Source organism: Cydia amplana, chromosome 11 (assembly GCF_948474715.1).
Source record: "Cydia amplana chromosome 11, ilCydAmpl1.1, whole genome shotgun sequence".
In the NCBI taxonomy this organism is placed as follows: Eukaryota; Metazoa; Arthropoda; class Insecta; order Lepidoptera; family Tortricidae; genus Cydia; species Cydia amplana.
Window position 1 is genome coordinate 218074 of NC_086079.1, and position 19210 is coordinate 237283.

The 19210-nt window shown below is 47.2% G+C and overlaps 1 protein-coding gene across 1 annotated transcript in view; it reads right to left on the reverse strand.

The window, feature by feature from the left end:
* Positions 1-379: 379 nt before the first annotated feature.
* LOC134652289 (putative 1-phosphatidylinositol 3-phosphate 5-kinase) overlaps positions 380-19210 on the reverse strand; it is a 78626-nt gene continuing 59795 nt past the window's right edge. The window contains exons 45-56 of the mRNA XM_063507461.1: positions 18982-19122; positions 18656-18796; positions 18330-18470; positions 18004-18144; positions 17678-17818; positions 17352-17492; positions 17026-17166; positions 16443-16550; positions 15591-15710; positions 4278-4448; positions 1431-1586; positions 380-550 (exon numbers count right to left, since the gene is read on the reverse strand). Of these exons, the coding sequence (XP_063363531.1) occupies positions 381-550; positions 1431-1586; positions 4278-4448; positions 15591-15710; positions 16443-16550; positions 17026-17166; positions 17352-17492; positions 17678-17818; positions 18004-18144; positions 18330-18470; positions 18656-18796; positions 18982-19122 (1712 nt within the window). The 3' untranslated portion in view covers position 380. The remainder of the gene's footprint in view (positions 551-1430; positions 1587-4277; positions 4449-15590; positions 15711-16442; positions 16551-17025; positions 17167-17351; positions 17493-17677; positions 17819-18003; positions 18145-18329; positions 18471-18655; positions 18797-18981; positions 19123-19210) is intronic.

Consider the following 19210-nt stretch of genomic DNA (forward strand, 5'->3'; position numbering starts at 1 on the left):
CTGAGAGCACGGTAGCCGTGGGTGTAGACCCCCAGGGTCTACAGCAGGTGGTCCCAGGGCGAGGGCGCGCGCAGGGAGTACTTGTGGAAGCGGCTCTTGTAGGTACCTACACGTCTGAGAGCACGGTAGCCGTGGGTGTAGACCCCCAGGGTCTACAGCAGGTGGTCCCAGGGCGAGGGCGCGCGCAGGGAGTACTTGTGGAAGCGGCTCTTGTAGGTACCTACACGTCTGAGAGCACGGTAGCCGTGGGTGTAGACCCCCAGGGTCTACAGCAGGTGGTCCCAGGGCGAGGGCGCGCGCAGGGAGTACTTGTGGAAGCGGCTCTTGTAGGTACCTACACGTCTGAGAGCACGGTAGCCGTGGGTGTAGACCCCCAGGGTCTACAGCAGGTGGTCCCAGGGCGAGGGCGCGCGCAAGAAGTACTTGCGGCTGGCCTTGCGGAAGCGGGACTTGTACTCGTCGGGGGAGACCACGGTGGGCTGACCCGAACCGAGGTTCTTCTTCACCAGGTGCTCCAGCTTCTTGTCCCATGTGAATGTGCGGATGTAGTCTGTAAAGAAAAAAATATGTTAATTACTGTTTATGGGTTTCCTTCTGTAGTTTTAGATGGTATATGGCTGGTTATTTGGTTACAAAATAGTGTCGAAATAATAATATACGGAGTCATTACGGACAGCCCGAGTAGTCCAGTCATTATATCCAAAAAACCGACCCGACCCGTGAATAATCAGTTCTTGGATTTTTTTTTCGTAGGTCCCTCGGGGAGGTCACTGGGAGTGTAAATTCAAAAAGTAGACTGAATCAGGCTCCTGTGTATATTCGAAAAACGGTTATTCTTGAATAACTCGGGCATTTTTGATTTCACAGTAAAACCGTGAGAACAAAAATTGTAGGAAATTTGATTCTCTACAAGTTTGGTTCTCACAATTTTTCTTCTAGGATCGATATTTTGGAAGTTGATATCTTGTACTCGCTCTTTTATGATACCTCGCGGTGACAAACAAACTACGAGTAGGTACCACGGTGACAAACTACGAGTATAGTTTGTAGCTTTCTAGTAGAGCCCGAAGGCTTATCCTATTGTCTATTGTTCAGTAAAACCGCACGTGCTACTTACCTGCAAAAAAGGGTCCTAATTATTCTATTTGGCACCTGAGCGCGGGCTAGTCCAACGCTCAAAAAACCAGTGTAGGTGCGCTCTCCGATAACGCGCCTTTGTTACGCATCTCGATGACACATTTTAGACTGGTTCTGTAGCGTTCGACTCGCCGGCACTCAGTAACCGAAGTACCGATTTTTTATGCAGGTGGTTGTGGCACGTGGCACGAGCGGTTTTTCTTAACAATAGACAATAGGATTAGCTTTCGGGGTCTATTAGAAAGCTACAAACTATACCACGGTGAAACAAACTACGAGTACGTTATACTCACCAATAATTCCTAGCACCAGCTTCTGTCCATCGATACCCAGCAACAGCGAGTAGTCCATGACGGAGTTTGAGGCCAGGAACTCGGTGTCGCGGTCGATGCACGAGAACAGAACCCGCCCGGTGTGCGACGCCACGACCAGCTGCTGCTGCCAACGCACTGCGTGAACACAAGTGTAAGCTTTAGTTGGATTGACCTAATGGGACGGTTAGATATAAACACTGACAATCCAACCTCTAGACTGAGCTTAGGCCAATTCTTTCATGAAACCGATGCTGCCAAAAATACGGGGGTGCGGGGGGACGAGGTGAGCGAATCCCGTGCCGTGATTGGTCCGTTCAAAGACACGGACCAATCAAGGCACGGGATTGACTCGAAGATGGAGTAAAACTTCCGTATGTGTGGCAGACGGGGTAGCACGACTTTGGATTGTCTGTGGGTATAAACCATCAAAGTTGCGCCAGTGCCTGTCTGTTATTTCGCAGAAAAAAACCTAATAATATCATTGAAATTTCGCAGATTGAAGGAATGGTTTGAATCAAACGCAGTATCAGACCAAGTGCCCGTATGACTCGTATGAGGCTGTAGGCCAGGAGCGTCCGATCGGAGCACGCTTCCGTGCGAGGCTGCAGGAGCGCAGAGCTGGGATTGAACCAGTACGTACTCGCAGTTGGATTAGTTTCTGTTCTGTATAGAACACCCCCCACTACTCACGCTGCAGGTTCTCGTCGAGCAGCACGGCGAGCGGCGCGGGCTGCGCGAGGCGGTGCCGCGAGGAGCCCTTGAGGTCGAGGTGACTACAGCCCCCAACTCCCCCCACTACTCACGCTGCAGCAGGTTCTCGTCGAGCAGCACAGCGAGCCGCGCGGGCTGCGCGAGGCGGTGCCGCGAGGAGCCCTTGAGGTCGAGGTGACTACAGCCCCCAACTCCTCCCACTACTCACGCTGCAGCAGGTTCTCGTCGAGCAGCACAGCGAGCCGCGCGGGCTGCGCGAGGCGGTGCCGCGAGGAGCCCTTGAGGTCGAGGTGACTACAGCCCCCAACTCCCCCCACTACTCACGCTGCAGCAGGTTCTCGTCGAGCAGCACAGCGAGCCGCGCGGGCTGCGCGAGGCGGTGCCGCGAGGAGCCCTTGAGGTCGAGGTGACTACAGCCCCCAACTCCTCCCACTACTCACGCTGCAGCAGGTTCTCGTCGAGCAGCACAGCGAGCCGCGCGGGCTGCGCGAGGCGGTGCCGCGAGGAGCCCTTGAGGTCGAGGTGACTACAGCCCCCAACTCCCCCCACTACTCACGCTGCAGCAGGTTCTCGTCGAGCAGCACAGCGAGCCGCGCGGGCTGCGCGAGGCGGTGCCGCGAGGAGCCCTTGAGGTCGAGGTGACTACAGCCCCCCCCCCCCACTACTCACGCTGCAGCGGGTTCTCGTCGAGCAGCACAGCGAGCCGCGCGGGCTGCGCGAGGCGGTGCCGCGAGGAGCCCTTGAGGTCGAGGTGACTACAGCCCCCCCCCCTCCCCCCACTACTCACGCTGCAGCAGGTTCTCGTCGAGCAGCACGGCGAGCCGCGCGGGCTGCGCGAGGCGGTGCCGCGAGGAGCCCTTGAGGTCGAGGTGACTACAGCCCCCAACTCCCCCCACTACTCACGCTGCAGCAGGTTCTCGTCGAGCAGCACAGCGAGCCGCGCGGGCTGCGCGAGGCGGTGCCGCGAGGAGCCCTTGAGGTCGAGGTGACTACAGCCCCCCCCCCCCTCCCCCCACTACTCACGCTGCAGCAGGTTCTCGTCGAGCAGCACGGCGAGCGGCGCGGGCTGCGCGAGGCGGTGCCGCGAGGAGCCCTTGAGGTCGAGGTGACTACAGTCCCCCCCCCCCCCTCCCCCCACTACTCACGCTGCAGCAGGTTCTCGTCGAGCAGCACGGCGAGCGGCGCGGGCTGCGCGAGGCGGTGCCGCGAGGAGCCCTTGAGGTCGAGGTGACTACAGTCCCCCCCCCCCCCCTCCCCCCACTACTCACGCTGCAGCAGGTTCTCGTCGAGCAGCACGGCGAGCGGCGCGGGCTGCGCGAGGCGGTGCCGCGAGGAGCCCTTGAGGTCGAGGTGACTACAGCCCCCCCCCCCCTCCCCCCACTACTCACGCTGCAGCAGGTTCTCGTCGAGCAGCACGGCGAGCGGCGCGGGCTGCGCGAGGCGGTGCCGCGAGGAGCCCTTGAGGTCGAGGTGACTACAGTCCCCCCCCCCCCTCCCCCCACTACTCACGCTGCAGCAGGTTCTCGTCGAGCAGCACGGCGAGCGGCGCGGGCTGCGCGAGGCGGTGCCGCGAGGAGCCCTTGAGGTCGAGGTGACTACAGTCCCCCCCCCCCCCTCCCCCCACTACTCACGCTGCAGCAGGTTCTCGTCGAGCAGCACGGCGAGCGGCGCGGGCTGCGCGAGGCGGTGCCGCGAGGAGCCCTTGAGGTCGAGGTGACTACAGCCCCCCCCCCCCCTCCCCCCACTACTCACGCTGCAGCAGGTTCTCGTCGAGCAGCACGGCGAGCGGCGCGGGCTGCGCGAGGCGGTGCCGCGAGGAGCCCTTGAGGTCGAGGTGACTACAGTCCCCCCCCCCCCCCCTCCCCCCACTACTCACGCTGCAGCAGGTTCTCGTCGAGCAGCACGGCGAGCGGCGCGGGCTGCGCGAGGCGGTGCCGCGAGGAGCCCTTGAGGTCGAGGTGACTACAGTCCCCCCCCCCTCCCCCCACTACTCACGCTGCAGCAGGTTCTCGTCGAGCAGCACGGCGAGCGGCGCGGGCTGCGCGAGGCGGTGCCGCGAGGAGCCCTTGAGGTCGAGGTGACTACAGTCCCCCCCCCCCTCCCCCCACTACTCACGCTGCAGCAGGTTCTCGTCGAGCAGCACGGCGAGCGGCGCGGGCTGCGCGAGGCGGTGCCGCGAGGAGCCCTTGAGGTCGAAGCGCGCGCCGGCGCGCCGGTACCACACGTTCTCCATCACCAGCACGCCGTTCCCGGCCCCGCCCACAGAGTACACGCCCACGATGCGGGCTAACGGGAAACAAACGTACATTCCTAGTTGACTTACATTTATACAAGTAGCTTAATTCTGCTGCTGTGCAGAGCTGGGCACCGTTAATCAAAAAGTTAACTTCGTTATGTGGTATTTCACTTCTTTTTGTATGTTACTTATGTCAATCTTCCATCCCCTAATTTAAAGTATTGGGGGTGATTTACTTAATAAAAATTCTGAAATAAATATTTGGGAGCATCTTTTATATAACGTGATTTTTACTGATTCCCTATATAAACTTCAACCCTCTTTTCCCCCCTAACGCCCTTTTCCACCCCCTTTTCACCCTTACGGGATGATTTTTGGGGTTGAAATCTATTCTATATCCTTTCCCATAATTTGTTATCCTACCTATCTACATCCCAAATTTCAATGAAATTGGTTCAGCGGTTATTAATTCCCCATACAAAATTCAACCCCCCTTTTCATTCCCTTAGGGGTTAAAAATTTCAAGTTTTTGATTTTTTTTTGTGGTTTGTGTACTAAGACTATCTTACATACCAAATTTCAGCTTCCTATAACTTCGGGAAGTATCCTAAAGGTTTTGATGATCATCAGAGTGAGTGAGTCAGTGACGAAATCGGTGTTTTTTTTAGATATGTTTAAAATCTAAAATATAAGAGCTATGCATTTGAATTTTTTTATGCTTAATAAGTCCACTATTGACATCATATCCCGAGAATTTTGTTTATCTGGTATAATCCAAACCCAAGTTAACGGAGTTAAAAAAAACGACGAAGCGCTTCGAGAAAAGGTAGGTAGTGCCCTTGCGCTTCGCTTTGCTCGTCTTGGCGGGGGCACTACCGTGCCCCCAGATTTGATTATGGTATGGACCAAAGAAACGCACCACCAAGATGCTGTTTAGCAAAAATGTGTCAACCCACATTAATTTTGCAATAAAATGTCAGCTTTAAGAGTCCTTAGTCCTACAAGCGAGCGTTTTTTTGCAATCTGTTACCTTTTTCATTCAAGATTACGACGTAACTATTAGTATTCATTCAAAAACTGATAACGTACTTAAATAATCATTTCTTAAACTAGCAAGTAAGACCGTTCAAGTTGACATTTTCTCTTTTTAAACCTAAAATAAATGAGTTTTCTTGGGAGGCTTTTTCAAAATTTGCAGTGAGAACTGTCGTTTCGGTTCTCAATTTTGCAGTAAACAAGAATCATTTGATACAGAAATGATTACAATTCAATTCACCATATCTTTTACGAGCGGCTAAGACTATTGAAAATCAAAGATTCATTAAAAAAAATGGATATTTAACCTTCCGAACTTTCTTCATTTTTTGGGTGAAAACAGGGTTACATTATATTTTTTTATCGCAAATTGTACTATTATTTTGCCCTAAAAATAATATTATAGCAAACTATAACTATACGTTAACCCATAAAAAAATAATCATAACTATAGGACCTACCTTGCCGTAAATTTATATTATTTTAAAACACGTATAAATCACGCTGCACCGACGCCGCGCGCTCATTCTCCGCCGAGACGGCTTAGGGGACGGACCTGTGCTCGATCGTCAGGCGTTCGGTGACTATGGTGCGTTCGTAAACAGCCAGAGAGTTCCGAGAAGTGCTGTATACAGCGACTAGAAAATCTTGATACAAATAAGTACATTTTTTACACCATATTTAATTTCAACAACAGACTCTCGCTAGGTGATAGGTTTTCAGTGTTACTTGAATACTGGTTAGGTTTTGCATTATTATTATACCCGGACGACCTGGATAATGTCCAGGTTCTCATGATGGAGTCAGGAGTTGGTCACCGAACTCCTAATCTACTCATCATAACTCCATCGTGTTTGGGCTCAATAGATTTGCCTCGACGAGCACCTTCGTTCTAGATGAGGTCCAGGTTCTCATGATGGAGTCAGGAGTTGGTCACCAGAACTCCTAATCTACATATTATCACTCCATCGTGTTTGGGCTCATTAGATTTGCCCTGACGAGCACTATATATCTTGAGGAGGTCCAGGGTCTCATGATGGAGTCAGGAGTCGATCACCAGAACTCCTAATCTACTCATCATAACTCCATCGTATTTAGGATTATTAGATTTGTCCTGACGAGCACCATCTATCTAGATGAGGTCCAGGGTCTCATGATGGAGTCAGGAGTTGGTCACCAGAACTCCTAATCTACTTATCATAACTCCATCGTGTTTGGGCGCATTCGATTTGCCTTGACGAGCACCATCTATCTAGATGAGGTCCAGGTTCTCATAATGGAGTCAGGAGTTGGTCACCAGAACTCCTTATCTACTCATCATAACTATATCGTGTTTGGGCTCAATAGCTTTGCCCTGACGAGTACCATCGATCTAGATGAGGTCCAGGGCACAGGGCTATATTATAGTTCTTACGAACAGATACTTATCTCTCAAAGAAAACTCAAATGCCTACCGTTTTAATACCTACACAAAAATACAATGGAATGACCTTCAACGCACCGCTCCCCGCACCGCGCGCACCGGCACAAAGCTAGGGTTGCCGACGCTTAGAAATTATTTTACAAATAAGTACCTACCTACTTACCTAAACTATAGATTGTATGAAAGATACCTACCTACTTACCTAAGGTACAAATATAAGTTTTATTAATTGTAAAATAACTATGAGCAAGATAAGTTGCAATAAGTAATTAATAATTATAATATTCCTTTTATCATTGATGGTTGTAATAAGGTTCACTTTTAACTATTTTGGATTTTTGGATTTAAATAAATCAGAAAGACGTGTGATCTTGTACGGGTTTATTAGGCGACTAAAGGATAGATATACATAGAAAGAGAAGGCAGGAATGTAATTGAACATGCATGCATAGGGTTCAAATTTAACACAACATACCGCCCACCAAAAGGACACTTACGTCCTTTTCATAACCTTACAATAGTACAATTTAAATTGAATCAAATTGACATTACAAAGTTTCAGTATCAACGGGCAACGCACATAATTTAGATATAGATCGTTTCACTATAGCACTACCGGATTTGACACTGTACACTCTAGTAAAACCGTCTTCACCAGGATGTTTGTCCATGATGCGGCCCAGTGCCCATTTGCCTGGAGGTAAGTTATCAGTTTTGATAAGCACTATATCTCCTATTTTAAACTCTTTGTCTTTTTTCAGCCATTTAGGTCTTTGTTGCAGTCTGGATAGGTACTCATCTTGCCATCGACGCCAAAAATCTGCCAACAGTTTCTGCGTGAGTTGCCAGCGTGACAAGGTATGTATTTTACATTCTTTATAATCTGCTGCTGGAACAACGATAGGGGCTTCGCCTATTAAGAAATGTCCTGGGGTGAGTATTTCAGCGTTTTCAGGATCTGAGTTATCGAGTGGGCATAGGGGCCGGGAATTCAAACAGGCTTCAGTCTCGTAAAGTACCGTCGTAAATTCTTCGAACGTCAGGTTTGTTGTCAGAACTCTCTTTAAATGGTATTTTATCGACTTGACGCCGGCCTCCCAAAGGCCACCGAAGTTAGGGCTGTAAGCTGGAATGAAGTGCCACTGTGTGCCTTCGATAGCAAGTGTCTCTGCTATTGGTCCGGTAAATTTCAATTTAGCTTCATTCCAGGCTTCAACAAGTTCTTTGTTAGCACCTACGAAGTTTCTACCCTGGTCGCTCCACAGGTGAGTACATTTTCCTCTTCTAGCGACAAAACGTTTGAATGCTGCTATGAATGCTTCTGAGGTAAGGTCTCCAACCAGTTCAATATGAATTGCCTTGACGGCCATGCAAATAAAAATAGCTATGTAGGCCTTCACAGTTTTTCCTCCTCGGCCTTTAGACGTCAATATCTGGTATGGCCCTGCAAAATCTACTCCACTGTGTAGGAATGGTCTCGAAGGAGTGACCCTCGGCTCCGGTAAATCTCCCATGATTTGCGGCTTCGACGTAGCATTTTGTTTTGCACAAGTAAGGCATTTTTGAATATGTCTCTTGACTAAGGACTTAGCTCGCAATATCCAGTACTTAGAACGTAAGTAGCATAGCATTTCAGGCAAAGTGCCATGAAGCGTTCTTGTATGTGCATCAGCAATTATTAGTGGCACTAAAGCGTTCCTGTTTCCCAGAATGATAGGATGCTTTCTGTCTTCGTCTATATTTGCATATCTGAGGCGACCGCCCACCCTGAGGACCTTGTTTTCATCTACGTATGGGGCGAGGGATCTTAGGGAGCTCTTTCCTTTCACTTGTTTATCTGATGTCAATCTTTCTATTTCTTCTTGATACTCTTCTTGCTGTACCTTTTTTATGCAAATATTCATGGCGTTTTGTAATTCCATTGTAGTAATATCCTTATCAATGCCATCTGGATTTTTCTTGCAGTTTAAGAATCTTAGGCAATAGACAATACCTTTAAGTAGTTCAGTTAAGTTATCAAAATCTCCAAATTGTGTACTCAGTGCCTTTTCTTGTCTTTCCAGGTCTTCAATATTCAGGTAAGTTTGAATTTTCTGTACCTTTATTTCTTCATCTGTTGTAAAATCTTCTTGTTTACTAATATTTATTTCTTTTTCAGATAACCAGTTCGGGCCGTGCCACCACAGATCACAGTTCTTAAGTGTGGTCAGCTTCATCCCTCTTGAAGCGATATCTGCAGGATTATCTTTAGATTGCACATGGTACCAGTGTTTGTTGTTTAGGTTCTCAACGATTTCTACAACGCGGTTGGCTACAAACGGTTTCCATCTATTGGGTTCTCCACAAAGCCAAGCGATTACTATCGAAGAGTCGGTCCATGCGAACATGTTTGTTGTTGGTATTCTCATCGCTTGTCCAATTTGTTTCATGAGTTTAGACAGGAGTAACGCGCCACATAATTCTAAGCGCGGGAGGGAGATAGTTTTCAAAGGTGCTATTCTCGTTCGTGCAGCGATGATTTTGGTTGTTATTTTGTTCTCGCTTTCAACTCTTATATATACGACGGCAGCGTATGCTCGCATAGATGCGTCGCTAAATCCGTGTATCTGTATCTTTTCTTCTTCCGAGTCTGTTGTGCCAAGCCATCTATCCATCTTTATATCTTTGACATTTTCAAAATCATCTCTTATCTGTTTCCATTCTTCTTCGAGCTCAGGACTGACACATTCGTCCCAAGACACTTTTTCAAGCCATAACCTTTGCATCAGCATCTTCGCCATAACAGTGCTTGGTGCGATCCAGCCTAGTGGATCAAATAGCTTTTGTACATCTGATAGTATCCCACGTTTAGTTATCGTCTTTGGCATTGGTGATAGTGACAAGTTGTATTGAAACTGATCTGCACCAAGGTTCCATGCAATTCCAAGTGCCTTTATAGTTCCATCAAGGTTCAGTTCTATCTGTGCATTCGCTGATCTTTTATCTTCATCGATAGATTTCATAAATTCAATGTTATTAGAGGACCATTTCATGAGTTGAAATCCGCCTTGTTTCAGGATGCGTGTTACTTCTTTAGCTATTACGATCGCTTCCTCAGCGGTTGCTGCCCCTGACAGCATGTCGTCCATATAAAAGTCTTCTTTTATTGTTTTGATTGCCACTTCGCTGTGCTTGTTTGTTTGTTTACCAAGTTGTTTCTCTTCTTCATCAGTAGCAATCTTCTGAAGTGTTTTGACCGCTAAGTATGGAGCTGGAGCGGTACCGAAAGTGACTCGAAGCATACGGTACTCTTTTAACTCTTCAGACTCGTCTTGTCGCCAAAGAATGCGTTGGTAATTTGCGTCCTCTTTTGTTACCAATATTTGGCGGTACATCTTCTGGACATCTGCCACGAAGCAAACTCGTTTCAGTCTCCATCTCATTAAAAGATTTCTTAAGTCATCTTGTAGTTGTGGGCCTATCATCAGTTCATCATTTAATGAGACGTTGTTTGATCCTTTGCAGGAGCCGTCAAATACAATACGTGTGCGCGTGGTTTCTTTATCGTCGCGAATTACAGCGTGGTGTGGTAGGTATACCGATTTATCTTCTTTTTCCTTTTCAGGTACTTCTTCTAGATGTCCTTCTTCAAGGTAATCATTAATACCCTTTATGTATTCTGTTTTCAGGTCCGGCGAACGCTTAAATCTTCTTTCTAGTTGCATGAACCTCTTTGTAGCTATCTCTTTTGTATTACCATCAAGTACTTTTGGATTCTCAGTCTTAAATGGCAGTTTCACAATGTATCTTCCTTCTTGGTTTCGAGTGACTGTTTTTTCATAGATTTCTTCACATAGCTGTTCTTCCTTGGTATATTTTCTCTTGGTGTCTGTTTCTATTTCCCATAGAGACTTCAGTGTGTCTTCTATATCGACCTGATGGTGCATGACGAGGTAAGAATCTTCTTGTGATGTGCTATCACTCTCTCCAAAAAGAATCCAGCCCAGGTCAGTCTTTTGTGCGCATGGTGTACCTGGTGGACCTTTGACTACTTCTGCTTGCAGTATTCTAGCGTATACTCGGACCCCTAGCAAGAGATCTATGGGTCCCGAGTTGTTGTAATTAGGATCCGCTAGCTGTAATCCTTGTAGATGAGGCCATGGTTGTTGAACAATATGCTTCTTAGGTAACTTCCTGGTCAGCTGTTTCGACATTACATAAGCCTTAACCGGTAGGACAAATGTTTTATCCCACTGTGATTTTATTTGTAGCTCACAGACGTGGTTGATTTCTGCTCTCATGGAACCCAAGCCCGTGATGCTTCCCCTTACATGTTGTCGGTCAAGCTTTAGTAGTTGAGCCGCTTTCTCGCTTATAAATGATTCTTCGGAACCCTGGTCTATTAGCGCGCGCAGTGGAATGATGTGACCTTGATTGCTTCTTGCTTCCACCACAGCAGTCGCTAGTAGTGCTGAATTCTGTCTAGTATTGAGATGTAACGCGATCACTGTGTTTGCTTGCACTTCTTCTATGTCTTCTACAACATGTAATGATGAAGCCAGTGGTTGTGAGGGACTCGTAGGGGCCACAGGCTCAGTCTGCTTTAGTTGATGTAGAAGGGAGTGATGACGTCGGTGACATATTCTACAGGACACAGGTACTCGACATTTTGATGCTGAATGCCCTGGTACTAGACAGTTGTAACATAAGTTGTTATTCTTGACATATTCGCTTCTCTCCGTAGGTTCCATCTTGGTAAACTCCTTGCAGTGACATAATGTATGACTTTCTTTACACATTACACAACTCCTGTTCTCGAAGGTAGGTGTGGCAACATGGCATGTACTTCGCTCCTTGTTTGACTTCACTTCTTTTGTATTATTCGTAAGTAGTTCCAGTGTACGAAACTTGGCCTCTAGAAACTCCTTAAAATCGTTCCACTTCGGTAAGGGTTCAGAGTCACTCTTATACGCATGCTCTTCCCAGTCTTTATGCGTCTCTGGGTCCAATTTCTGAACGAGCAAAAATATCACAAGTGGATCCCAAGAGTCAACAGAAACATTCAGGTTTTGAATGTTGTGTAAGCACTCTGACGTTGTATCTAGGAGTATTTTCAGTTGAGCAGCTGATTGTGTGTTCATTTTACGCTGGTTAACCAATTTCTTCAAATTATTGTTCAAAATTAATCGTTTGTTGCCATACCTTGTTTTCAGGATGAGCCATGCTTGTGAATAATTATCAGACGTAATTTGAATGTGCCTCAGTAATGACGACGCTTCAGCAGTAACACTTGTCTTCAAATAATGTAGCCTTTGTACGTCACTTAACATCTTGTTGTTATGCACGAGTGATATGAATAAATCCTTGAACGCGGGCCACTCTTCGTAGCTTCCACTAAAAGTAGGTAACTCGATCCGCGGCAAACGTACGAAGTTGTTTTGTGTTCCTGCTATAGCATAGCTGGAGTTAGCAACAGAAGTTTCCATCAAAGTTTCATGCATTAAACTTGCAATTCGGTCCATCAAATCTCCTCTGAGTACGTTGTACAAATCTTCGTAAACAAAGAATTCTTCGTTTAAAAAGTATGGTAAAACACCCCTTTGTTCCGTAGGTGTAGCCTTGACCAACTCTTGGTGACTGTGGTTAAACGTAGCCCAGTATTCGTCAATCATTTTAAGCCGAGACTCGATGTAACCCTTGGTTAATCTCTCCTTAGGGCATTTCTTTAGGTTAACTTGTGTTTTCCGAAGCACTGTAGCACTATCCTCAAGCACAGCGAGTAATTGTTTTTGTTTTTCAGTCATTGTTAACGATAAAACACTGCAATTTCACGTACAAGTCTATTAAAACGCCGTTATAACTTTTAGCAATAAAACTTGTTAATAATCAAATAAACTCATTAGTTTGAGGTGCAATTCGTTAGCATCTGCCGGCTCCTTATCTCTGGAATGCGGCTCGCTATTGTTCTCGCCGCCGGGCGGCCGGTGTCCGATGCACTAATTGATCCGGTTCGATTGCGACCATATGATGGTTGTAATAAGGTTCACTTTTAACTATTTTGGATTTTTGGATTTAAATAAATCAGAAAGACGTGTGATCTTGTACGGGTTTATTAGGCGACTAAAGGATAGATATACATAGAAAGAGAAGGCAGGAATGTAATTGAACATGCATGCATAGGGTTCAAATTTAACACAACAATCATTATTAATTACTTATAAATTTATTTTATTATTCTCTTTATTTATCTTTTGTCTTAAGTTAGGGTTTTTCCTTATTTTATTATTTATTATGATGAGTGACTGCGAAATATTTTAAAAGGTCATATCTCCCTACAGTAACCGTAGTGTTTACGCCGTTTTATAAACCGCGTAAACACTACGCGGTTTATAAAACGGCATACTACGTAGCTTGCGACTATCGTAAAAAAAATTGGTATAAGTACTTATATTGAGAACGTCTAATAGTTACTTTTCCTATCAATCGGTAGAGCAAACACGGATTTTTTTATTAGTTTTTTTTTTGTTTCTGCATCCATCCACAATTCCACACTACAACATGTGTTATTTGTTCGTGAAGAAGACATTTATTTCGCATACATTTTGGCATATTCGAGCGCCGGCGACCAACTAGCTTGATTTTCTACCGTGAACGGGAAGAGATTCGTAGGTATAAATCCGTGCTCGCGCGGAGAGTTCCATAGGCCTGAGCGCCTACCGCGAACCACGTTCGACGTGTTGCCTCTCTGTTGCACTTGTAAATTCGTACGTAAGTGTGTCAGGGAGGTAACACGTCGAACGTGGTTCGCGGTAGGCCCTCTGTCCAGGGTATCTTAATGGAGTGGAGCGAAGATGGCATAATATAAATAATCGGATTTCGGTATTGACCCCGACGAGGCCATCAAACAAAAAAAAATGTGGAATGTAGTCAACGGTATCATGGTTTTAAATAAAAACAATGACTGGTTTTAACAGATAGGGCCAGTTGCATATCACAAATAAAGAAACATGTTTATTTGCAGTATGGACGGGCCCCGACTTTCCCCTAAAAACAGAAATAGTACAAAAAGACGACAATTTGTGGGCAGCAAAAATGTAAACAAAACTCATGGTTTGTCATGGTTTGTAAAAAAAAACAACGGGTTGCACTCCGGGAGTGCCGGCAGAAGTGAAAACTCAATGACTAGTGCAAAATGTCTGCAGCACTGTGTATAATTGATGTTAATGCCATCTAGCGTTATTTCGTCGCATTACTTGAAACCCCTAAGCACATCACTGTTGGTACTCGAGTTATATTAATACCGGTTAGAGGGAAACTCACTAGATGGCATTTAAATCAATAAAGAAAAACTCAATAACATTGTAACAGTTTTTTGATCAGGTCGCGTGTCCGTCTTACGGTCACGTGATCTGTCGCGAGTTTAACATTTTTTCCCCACCTCAAAAAGTGCACAGCGCCGCTAAAGAAGTTTGAAAATACAACACTACTACAATGACGAATATTAGTAGTAAGGTTTATTCGGGTAATTCCGAAAATCATTGTAAAATCACTCATATTCCGTTGTAGTAAGAGTCAGCTTTCGGAATTATCCGCCACTATTCGTTCATTCGGAAATACCCGAATACACCTTATTCATAAGAAGAGTGATTGTCACAATAATTCCATGCCAGAGGTAAATATTGTTATTATTTACTCGCCTCTGGTTATATATTATCCCAACACATACACTCTATTGACTACTACCATGCTTATAAAATAAAATAAAGAGTGCCAATATAACGCTAAAAATAATGTTACTTTGCAATTAAATTGAAAAGTATCAATATTATTCTCGCCTGCGTTGAAACGCGCTTAACTTTGCCGGCGCTCGCGTACCGAGCGCCAACGCCATCTATCGAGTGTTATTTCGTGAAATCGGTGAACGCTCTAAGGAATAAGGCCTCTTAAGCGTCAATTTAGTTACTTAGTTATAATTATTTTAAATTGATATTGTATAATGTGATTGTGTGTGAAATGTATTGTACGCCTGAAAAGTTAGAGTTTGGTGAGACTACTAGAGTAGCAATTAATTTATGCTTAATATGTAACCCTTTCTCAACATACATTAATAAATTTCATTTCATTTTTTGAGTTGGCTTCTTATTGCAAAATGAATGTGGGTTGACACATTATTGCTTATGAGCATAAATTATTTATTTAATATTGATGTTCATATTAGGCTCGGAAATATCACGTCTCGGGAGCGGCCAGACGAAAAGTCTTTAATGAAATTTCATACATAGTTGCACGCCTAGGCCGGGAAGTGGCTCTTTTTTAATTTCCATTTCACAGATATTTGTGACAGCATCGTGGCATTCAGTCATAAAAAAAATTTGCTTTATAGTTCGATTTCTTTTTTTTTCATCTTTATAGGGCTGTATCTCCTAAACCGTGCGTCGAAGCGCAAAAATAATCAAATTCGTTCCTCTTTAAGAAATCTCTGAGTAATATTTAAAAAACACAAAAAAGTAAAAAAAAAAAAAGAAAAATCTTTATAGGGCTGTATCTCCTAAAAGCCGTGCGTCGTAGCGCAAAAATAATAAAATTTTCGTTCTTCTCTAAAAAAACCCCTAATTAATATTTAACAAAAAAAAACAAAAAAGAAAAGAATATTAAAAAAATCATAATAAATAACGAGAAAAATCTGTCGATCAAGAATATTCAAGGTAGGTAGTAAATGACATTTAAATTTTTATATTATTTAAAATTGAAATACCTAATAGGCTGGGCAGCTGTTGGCTGCGACAGCTGGTGATGTAGCTGAAGTAGTGCGGCGCGAACTCCAGGAACTGCGTCCACTCCGGCTTCGTCATCTCTTTCAGAACGTAGCGGTCATCTGCCGAACACTATCTATTAACACATCTATTTTGTGCCAAAAATTCAAATTCAAAATGTTTTATTTGCAAATATAGGTAGTACATACAGTGATGGTAATCTTACAATAAGTGGTGTCGCTATATTTGACCGACAGGCATGCAAAAAACATATGTACATATGTAGAAATGATTAAAATTTTAAGCATATTATTGTATGACTCCAAGATATTGGTAGATATAGGTAGGCCAATAGGGAATATTACACGAAACTCTGCGTAGGGGGCGCCAGTTCCACAATCAGTCACAATCTAAGGGTCTACCGCAAATGAGAGAGTCGAAATTTTGTTATCTATCCTCTCTATCACTCTTGCATATTCGAGCTTTAAAGAGGCAAATAGCTGAGTTTCGATTTCCCGGTAGACCCTTTGTAAACAAACTGCATTGATGTATCAATGTCATATTTTACTGGCTATGAAAACTTGTCAAAAAACAGTTTAAGGCACATTATGTATAAGTTACTCTATATGGTTTACGAAAGGCGCTAGTGCTGCACTCTGGCGGCAAAACATTGCAGTGAGATTCCCTCTCATTATACCGTGTTGTAAAGAGAATGTCACATTGCCAGCTGTCATTTATTGTCGTACTTAGGGTTTGCACGACGAATCCGAAATGTATGGGATGATCCGCGGATCCAGATCCGAATAATTTCATACATTTCGGATCCGGATTGCAAACCCTAGTCATACTGATACCTTTGGTTTTGCAGAACGTGGATCCTGATTTCCCGCCCTTGGCCGCCCAGGGCACGCAGTGCGCCAGCGAACGGATGAAACCCTCTTCGATATCGCACAGACTTTTGTCTGCAACAAATATTTCAGGATTGTTATACCTGGGCCATTTTATTTAAAGTTGTCCCATACACTTATTTTTTTATTTGTGAATTTATTTTTTTCTTTTCTTTAGTTATTTCTACTCAGAATCAAGAGTTCTTTCTTTCCTAATAGGAGAAAAAAAGAGTCCCAAGGTTTTTTCCCTTTCCGTTACCATTTTTCATAGACTTTGTATGGCGGTCACGGAATGGAAAGATCGAAAAATGTATGGACATTTTGGGACACTTCTTTTCTCCTATTAGGATCAAAAGAGCTCATGATTCTGAGTAGAAATAACATAAAAATATTCCAATTTTGAAAAAATAAGTATAGGGGACAAGTTTAAATATTAAAAATAGATAGATTTAAATTCACTAAAGATGCTCGTGTTCCCACACCCGAGTTAAATAATAATTTAGTACTAGGCAGAAAGTTCCTGACCAACTTATAACGAATGTATGATCACCTTTGTCCTTGAGGTCGTCGCAGCAGCGCGCGTCGCCGAGGCGCGGCTGGTCGCGGTCGTCGAGCGCCGCGAGCAGCGCGTGCCGGAGCCGGTGGAACTGCGGCGCGTAGTAGATGCGGCACAGCAGCCCATCCTGACCAACTTATAACGAATGTATCATCACCTTTGTCCTTGAGGTCGTCGCAGCAGCGCGCGTCACCGAGGCGCGGCTGGTCGCGGTCGTCGAGCACCGCGAGCAGCGCGTGCCGGAGCCGGTGGAACTGCGGCGCGTAGTAGATGCGGCACAGCAGCCCATCCTGACCAACTTATAACGAATGTATCATCACCTTTGTCCTTGAGGTCGTCGCAGCAGCGCGCGTCGCCGAGGCGCGGCTGGTCGCGGTCGTCGAGCGCCGCGAGCAGCGCGTGCCGGAGCCGGTGGAACTGCGGCGCGTAGTAGATGCGGCACAGCAGCCCATCCTGACCAACTTATAACGAATGTATCATCACCTTTGTCCTTGAGGTCGTCGCAGCAGCGCGCGTCGCCGAGGCGCGGCTGGTCGCGGTCGTCGAGCGCCGCGAGCAGCGCGTGCCGGAGCCGGTGGAACTGCGGCGCGTAGTAGATGCGGCACAGCAGCCCATCCTGACCAACTTATAACGAATGTATCATCACCTTTGTCCTTGAGGTCGTCGCAGCAGCGCGCGTCGCCGAGGCGCGGCTGGTCGCGGTCGTCGAGCGCCGCGAGCAGCGCGTGCCGGAGCCGGTGGAACTGCGGCGCGTAGTAGATGCGGCACAGCAGCCCATCCTGACCAACTTATAACGAATGTATCATCACCTTTGTCCTTGAGGTCGTCGCAGCAGCGCGCGTCGCCGAGGCGCGGCTGGTCGCGGTCGTCGAGCGCCGCGAGCAGCGCGTGCCGGAGCCGGTGGAACTGCGGCGCGTAGTAGATGCGGCACAGCAGCCCATCCTGACCAACTTATAACGAATGTATCATCACCTTTGTCCTTGAGGTCGTCGCAGCAGCGCGCGTCGCCGAGGCGCGGCTGGTCGCGGTCGTCGAGCGCCGCGAGCAGCGCGTGCCGGAGCCGGTGGAACTGCGGCGCGTAGTAGATGCGGCACAGCAGCCCATCCTGACCAACTTATAACGAATGTATCATCACCTTTGTCCTTGAGGTCGTCGCAGCAGCGCGCGTCGCCGAGGCGCGGCTGGTCGCGGTCGTCGAGCGCCGCGAGCAGCGCGTGCCGGAGCCGGTGGAACTGCGGCGCGTAGTAGATGCGGCACAGCAGCCCATCCTGACCAACTTATAACGAATGTATCATCACCTTTGTCCTTGAGGTCGTCGCAGCAGCGCGCGTCGCCGAGGCGCGGCTGGTCGCGGTCGTCGAGCGCCGCGAGCAGCGCGTGCCGGAGCCGGTGGAACTGCGGCGCGTAGTAGATGCGGCACAGCAGCCCATCCTGACCAACTTATAACGAATGTATGATCACCTTTGTCCTTGAGGTCGTCGCAGCAGCGCGCGTCGCCGAGGCGCGGCTGGTCGCGGTCGTCGAGCGCCGCGAGCAGCGCGTGCCGGAGCCGGTGGAACTGCGGCGCGTAGTAGATGCGGCACAGCAGCCCATCCTGACCAACTTATAACGAATGTATCATCACCTTTGTCCTTGAGGTCGTCGCAGCAGCGCGCGTCGCCGAGGCGCGGCTGGTCGCGGTCGTCGAGCGCCGCGAGCAGCGCGTGCCGGAGCCGGTGGAACTGCGGCGCGTAGTAGATGCGGCACAGCAGCCCATCCTGACCAACTTATAACGAATGTATCATCACCTTTGTCCTTGAGGTCGTCGCAGCAGCGCGCGTCGCCGAGGCGCGGCTGGTCGCGGTCGTCGAGCGCCGCGAGCAGCGCGTGCCGGAGCCGGTGGAACTGCGGCGCGTAGTAGATGCGGCACAGCAGCCCATCCTGACCAACTTATAACGAATGTATCATCACCTTTGTCCTTGAGGTCGTCGCAGCAGCGCGCGTCGCCGAGGCGCGGCTGGTCGCGGTCGTCGAGCGCCGCGAGCAGCGCGTGCCGGAGCCGGTGGAACTGCGGCGCGTAGTAGATGCGGCACAGCAGCCCATCCTGACCAACTTATAACGAATGTATCATCACCTTTGTCCTTGAGGTCGTCGCAGCAGCGCGCGTCGCCGAGGCGCGGCTGGTCGCGGTCGTCGAGCG